General features: G+C 45.2%; 1 protein-coding gene across 2 annotated transcripts in view; it reads right to left on the reverse strand.

Moving 5' to 3' along the window:
* Sptlc1 (serine palmitoyltransferase long chain base subunit 1) overlaps positions 1 to 13,237 on the reverse strand; it is a 45,881-nt gene that overhangs the window by 25,678 nt on the left and 6,966 nt on the right. Inside the window, exons 4-5 of one of the 2 annotated variants that reach the window (XM_031358488.1) lie at positions 9,608 to 9,701; positions 9,050 to 9,122 (exon numbers count right to left, since the gene is read on the reverse strand). In XM_031358488.1, the coding sequence (XP_031214348.1) occupies positions 9,050 to 9,122; positions 9,608 to 9,701 (167 nt within the window). Of the gene's footprint in view, positions 1 to 309; positions 569 to 9,049; positions 9,123 to 9,607; positions 9,702 to 13,237 lie in introns of those variants that run through there. The other variant, XM_031358490.1, reaches the window with a different exon arrangement.

A 13,237-nucleotide genomic window follows, 5' to 3' on the forward strand; every position in this document is an offset into this window, starting at 1 on the left:
AAAAAAAAAAAAAAAAAAAAAAAGAAGAAAAAAAGTACATAGTAGTTTAATTACTGTCCCTTTTACCTTACAGACAAAATGGAATTTAAAACATATAAATTTATGTGTGCATGTGCGTGAGCATATGTGTGTGTGTGTGTGTGTGTGCAAACACTTGTTTGGCATCAAGTAAACTTAACCTACAGAACCCTTTCACTAGCCCCTAAAATGGAATAAAAAAAAAAAAAAAAAAAAAAAAAAAAAAAAAAAAAAAAAAAAAAAAAACCAAGCCAACAAGCGTCCCTGCAAACCCTAGAAGATTAGTATAACCTCGGTCTCAACGTTGACCTTGGTCTCAATGTTGTGAGACCATGAACTAAAAGCAGCTCCCTATCGCCCCATCTCTAAGCAGACGAGATCCCAGCCTAGCTACAGACTTCTTCAACGTGTTCTAGAAGCCAGGCATTAACAACTGATCCCACGGTGATGGAGCAGGGCAGCCTTGCCTCCTCACCTCTGCCACCAGGATCCCACACACACTGGCTTCACTTACCTAACCCCCTCCCCTCCCCTCGACACTTTCCTGAGGCTGTCATGTACACGAGGCCTCTACACTTTAGCAGAAAGAGCTTGACCTGTTCTTCATCAAGACATGCTAGAACTCAAGTGGCATCTTCTCCAACAGCCCAGGTTAGCACTCAGGTGCAGCAAGTGTATACTGAGGAAATTCAAATTCACAGCACCAACAGAAATCAGGTCCTCATGTAGAAGCAGCTTAAGAATGCTGGTATATGGGAGGCAAAGGCAGGTGGATTTCTGAGTTTGAGGCCAGCCTGGTCTACAGAGTGAGTTCTAGGACAGCCAGGACTACACAGAGAAACCCTGTCTCAAAACACCAAAAAAAAAAAAAAAAAAAAAAAAAAAAGAATGCTGGTATAAATCCACAGAATCACAAAGGGTAGGAATAAAGAAAGGGACTAAGGGGTATAGGAAAGAGAAAAAGAATAGATAGTTATGGATGGACGGGTGTGGGTGGGTGTCCTGGAACAGGAGGTTCAAGTAAGGAGGAGGAGGGAGGGAACACAGGGACAAACACCTAAATAAGGGCCATTTGAGGGGTAGTATGACAACTGTGTGCAGTAGAAGCTTTCTAGGATGTATACATATATGAAGGCAATCCAAATGAAATCTCTAAACAATGTGGGGAGACAGAGCTGTAGCTGGCCATCTCTTGTGTCCAAATGAAGCTGCCAGCACAAGGACTGGGTTACCTTTAATGGAGCTGTTGGCCAAGAGGATCCCATAGGAATCCTAAAGAACCCAGGCTGCTGCTAAGACTATAGGCTATTCTCCACAAACCGATGTAAGGCTCCATTGCTGATGGTAACATACAACTCACTGAACAAGAAGTCTAGCTGGAGTCTACATAGAGTCCATTTCTATGTTCTAGCATCTTTGGTACAGGAACACACTCTTGCATGGTACCAAAAGAAAAGGTAAACACCACGCCAGTCACAGCCCTCGAATCTGCACTGCTATCCTGCATGTAAGATGGTAGCACAAAGTTTGTGGGAACAACCAACCAATACTTGATTTGACTTAAGGCCCCTTCCATACACAACACTGCTTGAAGGATCAAGCACCATACTCATAGATCAATAGATCAATACCTTGCTCAGCCATCATCAAAAAAGCTTCCTCCTGGACTAGAGAGATGGCTCAGCGGTTTAGAGCACTGACTCCTCTTCCAGAGGTCCTGAGTTCACATGGTGGCTCACAATCATCTGTAATGAGATCTGATGCCCTCTTCTGCTGTGTCTGAAGACAGTTACAGTGTACTCTTACAATAAATAATATCTTAAAAACAACAACAACAAAAGCTTCCTTCAATAGCAGATGGGAACAAATATGGAGACTCCTGTGATAGCTGCTCTTGCTGTCAACCTGACTACATCTGGAATGAACTGGAATCCAGAAATGGAGGGCACACCTGTGAGAGAGCTTATTTTAGCTTGGATTGAAGTGGGAGAATTCACTTCTAGTCTGGATCTTTGAGGCAGGAACACACACACCTTTGACCTGGATCTTGAGGGGGGAAGATACTCCCTGAATCTGGGCCACACCTTCCACTAGAAGCCTACATAGAAGGTGCTGCTCACGGTCTGCTTGCCTCAGCCTTGCTAGCACACATCTTCCTTCACAGGCATTGGAGCCTATTTCTCTGGGATTCCAGCAGATACTGAAATGAAGACCAACCAAGAAATCCAGCCTTGTGGACTGAGCAATTACTGGATTTTTGGATTTTCTTCTCACAGCCAGCCATTTTTGGATTAGATGGACTGTAGCTTGTCATTCATCCCAATAAATTTCTCTCTCTCTTTCTCTCTCTCTCTCACTTTTCTCAGGCTCTAGAGAACCCTGATTAATATAACCCACAAGCAGACATCACAGAGAGGCAGAGGCAGAGTATCTGATTCTTGTGCCTTCTCTTGGGCACTTTTCCTACTGTTTGTCTCACCCAACTCCAAAGTGTTAGTTTTTGTTGCATCTTATTCTATTCTGTCCTATTTTATTAGTATCTCTCAGAAGGCTGTCTGTTTTCTAATGACAGACAGAAAGGGAGCTGATCTGGATAGGAGTGGAAACCATAATCAGGATCTGTTATATGAGAAAAAAATCTATTTTCAATAAAAGTGGGAAAAGGGAATGCTGGTATAACAGATAAATTTTAATTGTGAGCTGACATATTTAGTCACTGTAAAATCATGGTTCCTTGTAGCCTTTCAATGCAGTCTGAGCCATTAATTCATGTTCAGGAGGAAGGATATCAGTCTCTGAAGCAGCTCACCATCAAATGGCTCAGCCTTTTCTTTTTTTAAGATTTATTTATAATTATATGTAAGTACACTATAGCTGTCTTCAGACACTCCAGAAGAGGGCATCAGATCTCATTACAGGTGGTTGTGAGCCACCATGTGGTTGCTAGGATTTGAACTCAGGACCTTCAGAAGAGCAGTCAGTGCTCTTAGCCGCTGAGCCATCTCACCAGCCCCCTGGCTCAGTCTTAAGTGCATCAAAGTCCCTTAAAAATGAGGACTTCTGAGGGAGCACTGGCTCATAAACACTCCTTTACCCTGTCCATGCTCATGCCTGAAGGAGCAGATCAGCTTCACCATACGCTCTGTGCAGGGAGTACTTCCAGCTCAGGGAGGCAAACTGGCTCTGGTCCTTACCACTAACAGAGGAGAAGTAGGCAGGAGAAGTAGAGGCAGACTCCAAAGCAGCAGAGGAAGGAATCAGGGTGTGTCAACTGAGGAGACTCGTAAGTAATGGCAAGGGCAAGGCTTCTCCAAGGGACTGCAGGGAGTGGCACTGACAGACCCCAGATCAGCTCGATTCTCTAAAAGGTCCTACAATTTTTTTTTTTTTTTTTTGAGACAGGGTTTCTCTGTTGTAGCCCTGGCTGTCCTGGAACTCACTCTGTAGACCAGGCTGGCCTCGAACTCAGAAATTCGCCTGCCTCTGCCTCCCAAGTGCTGGGACTAAAGGTGTGCGCCACCACCGCCTGGCTAGGGGTTGTCTCTTACCCTGAGAATCCATAACCTTCAGAATGTAGCTGGAGGGGGTCAGTCCAGGCTACCAGGTCATGGTGAACTGTTCTTATTTGAGAGCTCCATTTCAGATGCTATGCAGTCTGTCACTTAGGAAGTAGATACACCATTGTTACTAACACTGAAAGGGCCTCTCAGCTCTCCAGACTCCTGTCACAGGTGAGAGACCGGAATGAGAAGCTGGACATAGCAGGGCTTGTCTCAGGGCCTTAAAAGGAAGCCCCACAGCGATAGAAACTGTGTCAGAGCATGCTCATCACTGTGTGCTCCCAAACCCACATACATTCATGTGCAGGGGAGCATTGTCACTACTGTGCTGACTGATGACACTAAAATATAGCTAGCTGCAGCATGCTGAACTGGAGAATCAGAGACAAATCAATGGCTTGCCTACCCCAAGTTTCAGAAACCTTGGCCTTTCCTTCTAACAATTCAGATTTTGGCTGACGTCAGTCTTGCAGAGCAGGTTCTGTGATGGGTCAACATGGGCAAGTGCAGAACTTGTTCCTCTTGATGCTGACTTGCGAGTGAACACACTCCCCTCCAAGGGAGAGGGCGGCAGGAAAAACCACCGGGTGCTGTTTGGTGACTGCTGATGGCCCTGTCTTCTGTGTGTACATCCACCCAGGCCAGCGAAGGCTCCCACTACACATGGAGTACAACTCAAGCACTACATTTTGTAACTCCCATCAGCAGAGATGAGGCTAGTATGAGGAGGTCTATGTTCCACACCCCCTAAAACCACTGATGCTTCAAGATCCTCCAGTCCTTTGACCACTGAGACATTCCAGAGCTCAGGCTGCAGCCAGGCTTCTAGGAGGTTCAGGCTGGGCACCCACCATTGGGTGTATACCCACACAAGTCTGAACCTCTTCCATGCCTCGAAATATCTCCTCTGATAAGCACGTAACTGCCACATCTTCCTCAGAGGGCCACTGGGAAGACACAATTTAATATCAATAAAACACTCAGAACAGTGCCCAGCTCTGAAAAAGACTTTTCAATTAAACTAATATCTAGGAGAAAGGGTTTTACTTTAAAAAACAAAAGTCTGGTTATCCCTTATCTTTTGATGAAGTTATGTGAATTCATAGTAGTTAACATTTACTTTCTGGAGGCCTTTTGTCTGGCTTCATTTACAATGAAGAAACAGTATACCCTGTTGGTTGGTCTCCAAAGGAAAGCTTAGGAAACAACTAACTTCACAATAGTTCAAATTCAATTTACGATGAGTTCTATTGAGAACTTTCTATTTTTATGTAAATACCATTCTTTTCTTTTTGTAGGTGGTGGTGGTTTGAGACAGGGTTTTTCTGTGTAGCTTGGCTATCCTGTAGACCAGGCTGGCTCAGAACTCAGAGATCTGCCTGCCCCTACATCCGTAGCACTGGAATTAAAAGCATGTGCCACCATGACCCAGTTAATAAATAATATTCTAAAAAAAACCAAAAAACAAAAAAAATTAAACAAAATTCCTTGGCCACTGAGCCAGCTTAGCAGGTAAAAGCACTTACTCCAGGCCTGGTGACCTGAATTTGGTTCCCAGAACCTATATGGTGGATGGCAGAACTAAGTCCTGCACACAGGCTTCTTCCCTCCATAGAAGCTGTGGCATACGCCCCTGCCTACACAGAAGCAAATAAGTGAATGTGAAACTCCAGAGATACAGGAGACATTAGCTGGGCTACCTGGGAGGCCGTGGCAGGAAGATCTCAAGTTAAGGCCATCTTGGACAACTTAGGGAGACCCTGACTCAAAATAAACAGACACATGAACACACATACACTTTTTCCAAAAAGTAAAACCACCAGTACTTACGTATTAAACTGTCATGGTGAATGTTTGGACCCCGTGACTCTTACTGAAATGCTCTGAGCAGCTATGTGCCTGCGGACTGCTCCCCACACCTAACAACCACGATCTTACGACCAGAAGAAAAGCAGCAGTTGATCTAGGAGTCTTGGCCCTCAGCCGCAGCCCAGCTGGCTACTCTCACAAAAAGCGGGCATTTTAAAGACGGACCACACGAGGCTCACTGCTAGACAGTGATGTCTTTTGACCCAGAGTAAGACCAAGAGGCCAGCACAGGAGATAAGGCAAACAGGGAAATATTGGCATGAACAGGCACCAACACACCCTCCTGAACACACAGGACCTAAGCACCCTGGAGGGAGACAAGGCTGTCAGCCCAAACCCCTCAGAAGTGTGTGGGAAGCATTCCCATCATGATTCTGTAGAGCCCCTCAGAAGTGTGTGGGAAGCATTCCCATCGTGATTCTGTAGAGGCTTTTAAACCACAATTAGCAACACTCATCAGCAGTACAAACGAGTAGATTTGCTATGTGGTGTCTACACGTGACATGCATGTTGTGTGCTGACCACTGTGAGAACTCAGTGTTCAGTTCTCTCAGCCAGACTTCTGGGAGGAAGGTTATATTACCCAAATTTTACATAAACTTTACCTTGGTCACTGTTCTACTGTCTTTCTGTTACAGTAAGTGGGCAAAAAGAATTAACAAAACAAAACCCTTATTTTGCACACGTGCATGCATACAGACGTTGCATGGGTGGGGATCAGAGGATGATGTAAGAGAGTGAGCTCTCTCTTCCCTTTCCTGCGAGCCATCTCACAGGCCTGGAAGGATGCATTCACAAGGAGAGTTATTCCTATAAGGGCTATATGTTCCTTGTCTAAAAGTTAAGAAAAGACCTAAAAGAACTATGAAAACAGATGCCCAAATGTACACCAAGGAGGGAAGAAGATCAAATTAAAAGCAACTTTTGTGGGCTTGGCAAAGCAATTCTAAGCCCTGAGCTACAGAGTTCAAGTAAACCTAACAAGTACAAAGAAGAGGGTCCTCACCTCTGCCTCAGGGCTCAGTGCAGAGGTCTGAAATTTAGCCTGAGACACTCAAGTAGTGCCTCTGACTTTATTGAATGTTAGAATTCCAAGGCAGGTCATTATAATTATTCAAAAATTGCTTCCAGAATAAGAGGAAAAACTCCCAACCAAACAGAAAATAACCTGCTAGAAAACAGGATAAGGAGAAGTCTAGGCTGCACATGTGCACACAGAGGAAGCAGGCTGGCAGGTGGGAAGGAATGGACCAGCCAGTCCCATGACACAGCCACCTTGTTGCACACGAGCCTGCAGCCCTGTTCAAATGAGCTTTCAGTTCATTTGTCATGGACAGAGGGAGTGACTGGTCTATAAAGTCATTTGCAAGTATTTCTTCTTTTTTTTTAAGATTTATTTATTACCATAAATAAATACACTGTAGCTGTTTTCAGACACACCAGAAGAGGGCATCAGATCTCATGATAGCCACCATGCGGTTGCTGGGATTTGAACTCAGGACCTTTGGAAGAGCAGTCAGTGGTCTTACCCACTGAGCCATCTCACCAGCCCCATTTGCAAGTATTCCTAAACCTGGGTATTCACTATATGCCTGTGGTGACCATTTAAACTTACAATAGGCTCATTTGTGGAACTGGGGTACAGCTCAGAGGACAAGCATGTGCCCAGAACACATTTGTGGAACTGGGGTACAGCTCAGAGGACAAGCGTGTGCCCAGAACACACAGACTGGGGCTTTACTCTAAAGTCACAAAACCCCAAAACATCCATTCCAACATTAAATCACAGCCTGCCCCATCTACGGAAGCTATCTGCAACTGACATCTGCTTGGCAAAAATAAAAAATAATAAAAAATAAAAACGCCACTGTCCCCAGGTGGAGCGCCACTTCCTTATCACCCACACTCCAGGGCAGCGCTCATGCTATCACCCACACTCCAGGGCAGCGCTCATGCCCAGTTGGAGCGCCACTTCCTTATCTCCCGCACTCCAGGGCAGCGCTCATGTTATCACCCACACTCCAGGGCAGCACTCATGCCCAGTTGGAGCGTCACTTGCTTATCACCCACACTCCAGAGCAGCGCTCATGCCCAGTTGGAGCGTCACTTGTCTATCACCCACACTCTAGGGCAGCGCTCATGCCCAGGTGTAGTTGGCAAACTCAAGTCAGACTGGAGGAGTGAGGTGGGCTTTACTTGCTTTGCTTTGTTTAGGCATTTTTGCCTTCCTTTTCTTCTTTTTTGAGAGAAAATGAACTGAAGTTGGGTGGGCCCTGGGAGGAGTTGGGGAGGGAACATAATCAAAATATATTGTATAAAATTGTTTAAATAAAAAATTTGAAAAAGAAAGCAAAAAATAATTAGAAATCAGAACACATAAAACAGTTTTATTTTTGCAAAAATGGGGAAAATGTACACATAAGGACGTCAACTGCGTGTGCTTAAGAAAAGCCCACAGCAGAGCTAACAAGAAATGGTTTTGTTTTAAGGGTAAGGTGGAGACTTCCGTAGGAGGGGCAGGTAGGTTAAGGCCTGAAGTCTGAACCTGGTACTGGTTCTTCAGTGAGGAGTGCTAAGTGACTGCATCCAGTGTGTACCTGCCAAGTATCACCAGGGAGAATGGGTCCGTCTAACCACACTTTCACAGCTCTGGGAAATCATTCTTAAAGACCCTCTTCTGATACAGCAATGCACCTTCTCTGTCTTCCCAGATTAATTCCTAAGCAGCAATCAAGGCCACATGACAAAAGACACTTTGAAGAAAGCAGTTCCTGAGGAGGAGGAGGAGGAGGAGGAGGAGAAGGAGGAGGAGGAAGGGAAGGAAGAAGAGGAGAAAGAGGAAGAAGGAGGAGAGGAGGAGGGGAAAAGCAGCTTTACTCTGGCAAACGCAGAGTGAGCCTCATAAAGCAGGTGACAGCCTGTAACCCCAGGAAGCAGCAGCCTTCCCGTTTTCTAGTCCCACACCACAGTGAGAACCAAGAACCCCTCTGCCCGTCTCAGGCAGTGGGGCTGGCCTGAGCTCAGTCCTTTAATCCCGCCATGTGAGCAGGAGCTCACACACAGACACTAGTGACCTCTACTCTCATCATACAAAGAAAAAAGCTACTTATAACCTAATAAATGTGTTCCCACTTTCTCCATGGTACTTGCTGCCCACGGCTCTTTGCCAGCTCTGCCTCTGGATCAGATGTGGCCTGCTGTTAGTTCTTGCCAAGTGGATGGTGGGAAAGAGAGGTGCAATGCCGCCTGTCCTGTGGGAACGCACTGTTGCCTGCCCTTTTGTTTCACAGTACCGTGGCACTAGACATGGATTCCCCCATGACTACAAAGAGAGTCCTTAGCAGTTAGCCCTTTCATCCAACAACAGCCATGCACAACCAAAAGCCTGTTTCTAGCACCATGTGCTGGGACTCCTGCCACAGAGCCGATCACGCTGGTGCATCCTTGGGCTCTTACAGCTCTGCCCTCTAAGTCCCACTCGTGCTCCCAAACAGGACTAAACGAAAGGTGCACATACACAGCTTGACACTTAAGAATACTTCCCAAGAGCTTCAAACTCAAACAGATCCATCCATCAAGGGAGTCTGAAAAAATGCACTTACCAAATGTGCCATAGAATCCTCGAGGACCACAGGTGCCCACGCCGTACTTCTTTAAAGACGAAAAAGCTGCGGCCTGTAAGGAAGCAAACTTGGAGTGACTTCCTGTGCATGGTGCAGACAATCCTCCCTGTTCTTGGCCCCACATGGCTCCTCCTCCCTGCTCCCACTTTCCCTTCCCTCTTGTAACTACTGCAACTCTACCAGGCTTTAGGAAACAGACAAAGACTGAAGGATCGGAGCAGCGACATTTGCCTACTTCTGGAAGCCGACTGACCACCGGGCTTTCCTGGAGGATGTCTACTAGCCCTGATCCTAACACGAGCTGGGGCAGCTTCCTGGATGTCTGCGCCTTCTACCCAGATCTGGTTTCCTGGGTTCTCTGCTGTCACCCACACTGAGCCCACCAGACCCTTCTGCCCTGCACGGTCCAAGTCCAGATTTGACTCTGTCCGACACATTAATGTGAAACACCGTCCCCCACTGATGGCCCACCAGTCTTTCCTGTCATTTCTTCGGCTAGCAGTGTCTCGCCCCACTTCAACACTGCGTGCTACTCACCTTAACCCGAGGGTTGGCCAGCAAGCCAAGGAAATTAAAGGAGGCAAAGTTGACACACTCTTTTCCATTCACCACGATGTCGTGGGCTGGAGGGCTGAGGAAAGACAGGGAGAGGTTTACGTCAGCACCCATCTGGGCACGTGAGAGCAGGCACAGCACAGCTCTGGAGCAAACCTTCCCTATTAGCTGTCCACCCCTTTCCTTTGTGCTTTCTGATAAGTTAGAGAATGGTAAGTTAAAAGTCAGACACCTTCCCATTAACTTTGTTCTTTAGCAGAGAAAAAAAGTGGGGGATTGTGGGAAAGTCAACAGGTGACTGGGGTCTGGTTCTCAGCACAGACGTGGTTGTTCCCACTGCTTCTATTCTAGTACCAGAAGACTTGATGCCCTCCTCCGACCCTTATGGGTACTGCACACATGTCGTACATATACCAAACACATACATACTCAGGCAAAATTGATACACGTAAATAAAGAACAAATGTAAAATCTGTTTTTTAAAAAAGGAGATAGATGAATGATAAATCTTTGATTTTTAAAACTTAAAAGGAGGAAGTAGCTAAATAAAATGTCTAAAACTATAATAAAACAATGATGGAAGAAATATAAAATGATCAAGATCAAAGGTAAGAATAAGCAAAATGAATTATGATCCTAAAGTGTTTTAAAATGTTATCTTTAGCAACCCACTGAAAGAATAACTCATTTTCTAGTTAACGATCTTTGAAAGGCTCCCTCATGCCCCCTCACAGTAGCCAGCTATATGAGAGCCAGATGTGAGCATAGCTGAGGTTGGGGGCAGGCTCTCAGGCAAACAAATATCAAGTCCTTTAGCTGACATAAGGAAACAATACAACACAACACAACAGATGCTATCACACTCCTGTCTGAGTGAGGAAAGGGACTGTGCCCAGAGCTGTGGCTTCAGCTGCACTGCTGCCTGGCTGTGTCTATGGGGAGCCGGACACAACTGGCATATTGCACTTAGAGACACTATTTATTTTTAAGCAGATCTGGCAACTCAGGAGGAAAGAGGTACACAATTCTGGAAAGCTAGAGAAGAGACAATGTGAAATCAATTCACAGACATGTACTAGATCATAGAAAATGGACAAAGACTTAGCATTTAGGAGGCAGAGGCAGGAGTTCTGTGAACTGGAGGTTAGCTTGGTCTACGTAGTGATTTCCAGGCTAACCAAGGCTACATAGACAGATCGTGTATTAAGAAAACCAAAGGAGGGCTGGAGAGATGGCTCAGTGGTTAAGAGCACTGACTGCTCTTCCAGAGGTCCTGAGTTCAAATCCCAGCAACCACATGGTGGCTCACAACCATCCATAATGAGATCTGATGCCCTCTTCTGGGGTGTCTGAAGACACTACAATGTACTTATAATAAATAAATAAATAAATCTTAAAAAAAAAAAAAAGAAAACCAAAGGAAAAAAAAAACCGCAAAAATAAAAAAGAGCAAAAAGGGACACAGAGTAGGAAAAAAGTCAAAAGGGCAGTGAACAGAAGTTCCAAAAGCAGAGAGCGGGGGAGAAAACAAAACAGAGACACACAGCAGGGGAGGGAGGGAGGGAGGGAGGGAGGGAGGGAGGGAGTCCTGCCTACTCTCTTCCACTTGTTGGTTGAGCTGGCACAAAGTATCTGAGATGAAATATCTGAGCAACAATGAATTCAATGAATATAAGACACCTGAAATAAAGCAAATGTTTGCTTTATTATAAAATTTCTAAAAAGACATACGTCATAATACCCAGTACTATAAAACATGGCATTTTTTTTTTTACTTTGGAATAGGGCTTGACTTTGTAGCTCAAGATGGTCTTCAACTGGTCATACAGCCCAGGCTGCCCTTGAGTTCCTGAGCCTCCTGCCCCTGCCTTCCAAGAGCTATGACTGATGACAGCTGTGTACCACCACGCCCAGCAACACTGTGTATCATGGTATTCAATATGAATAAAGTACTTGCAAAAATGTAAAAGACACAAAGCCAAACTCAGCAAGGGCACAAGAACTATTCAGAAAGGAACATACTTCCCAAAATCAAGGCAAAATCATAAACCACTAAGAAGACAGTACAAGGAAAGCAATGTTCTTGTTTAAAAAATAAAAAAGCCTGATGACCTGAGCTCCGTCCCTTGAACTCACTCTTGAAGATTGTCCTCTGATCTTCACAGGTACACTGCAGTCACACATGCACTCTTGAGCACACAGACACATTTAAAACAATACAAATTCTGCTTAAAAGTACTCTTTTCCCAGCACACATTAAAACCACAGGCTACAGCTGGACAGAACTTACAAAGGGTGGATCCTCATCTCCACTCTCTAAAGCTCTAAAGCAACGGATCCCCAGGGGCAGAGCCATGCTACACAGAGAGGAGGCTGCAGAGCTGAGCCTTTCCCAGTGAGTGGTGCATCCAGAGCTGTCCCACGACAGCACAGTGTTCTTATGTGAGAAGGAAGCTACACAACTCTGAATGCCTGCTCCTAAGGTATCAGAAAAAAGGCCAAATCATTACTAAAGTAAACACATATAAATCACTTGATTGGTACATCTTAAAAATGCAAAAAGGCAAATCCCAAGTGTGACTCAATTTTAAAAACACAGAAATGGAAATGACACTGGACAAAGTTCAACATCGATATCTAAACTCTTAATCATTCAGATAAGACACTGTAAGAAAAATATATCGGTAACAAGGCAGACAATGAGGGCATTCTCTAAGAATAGAAACCAAAGCTGTTTATTTTCTTACTGCTCAGCATATCACAAAATGTCACACTGTGTGTAGTGGGACTGTGTGCAGAGATCAGCTACATAAACAAGAGCGGTCACGCTATCCCCTACAAGGCCTGGGTCATGTCACACACGGACTCCAGAGTCATGAAAGTACTGGAGCCGACGTGGGAAACATATGCAATGTTTAATAAAATACAAAATGTGCAACACTAAGAAAAATATTAAGGAAGCAACGTATGATGTTCATGTGAAAGGACTGCTTAAAGTAAAATTCTATTAGGGTTTCCAAGGAAATCTTATAAACTTCAGTAACGACACTGAAGTGGGAAGCCCACGCATGGCTCAATGCAAATAGAAAGAGGAGGGAAGTTCCCTCACAGGAAGGTTAACACCGGGCTCAGTGCTGGGGCGGAAGGCAGAGACCACTGGGAACCTGGCATGCTGACAACTGTGCAACTATTCGGACTTGGTAAAGTAGGAGAGTATGTGGCCCACAAGCTATCAGGCCATGGATCAGTTTTTCTATTGACAAAGTTGAGAAACCATACACAAAGGTGGCTTCCAGATTTTATGGAACATAAAAGACACTTTAAAAATGACAGAAGCCACTGCAAAGAGGGATGGACACACTGACAGCTGCTATAGCAAAGATGGCCCCAAAGGCACTAAACTTAGTGTCACAAAATGTCACACTTTGCATGGTTTCTTTCATACGAAATACCTAGACTGGCCTAGTTAGTAGAGAGGGCAGATAAACACTGTCAGGGCCTGAGAGCAGGGGAAGGTGGAGAGAGATGGAGAGCAGGGGAAGGTGGGGAGAGGTGGAGAGCAGAGGGAGGTGGGGAGAGAGATGGAGAGCAGGGGGAGGTGGGGAGAGATGG

This window comes from Mastomys coucha, unplaced genomic scaffold (genome assembly GCF_008632895.1).
Source record: "Mastomys coucha isolate ucsf_1 unplaced genomic scaffold, UCSF_Mcou_1 pScaffold7, whole genome shotgun sequence".
Classification (NCBI taxonomy): domain Eukaryota; kingdom Metazoa; phylum Chordata; class Mammalia; order Rodentia; family Muridae; genus Mastomys; species Mastomys coucha.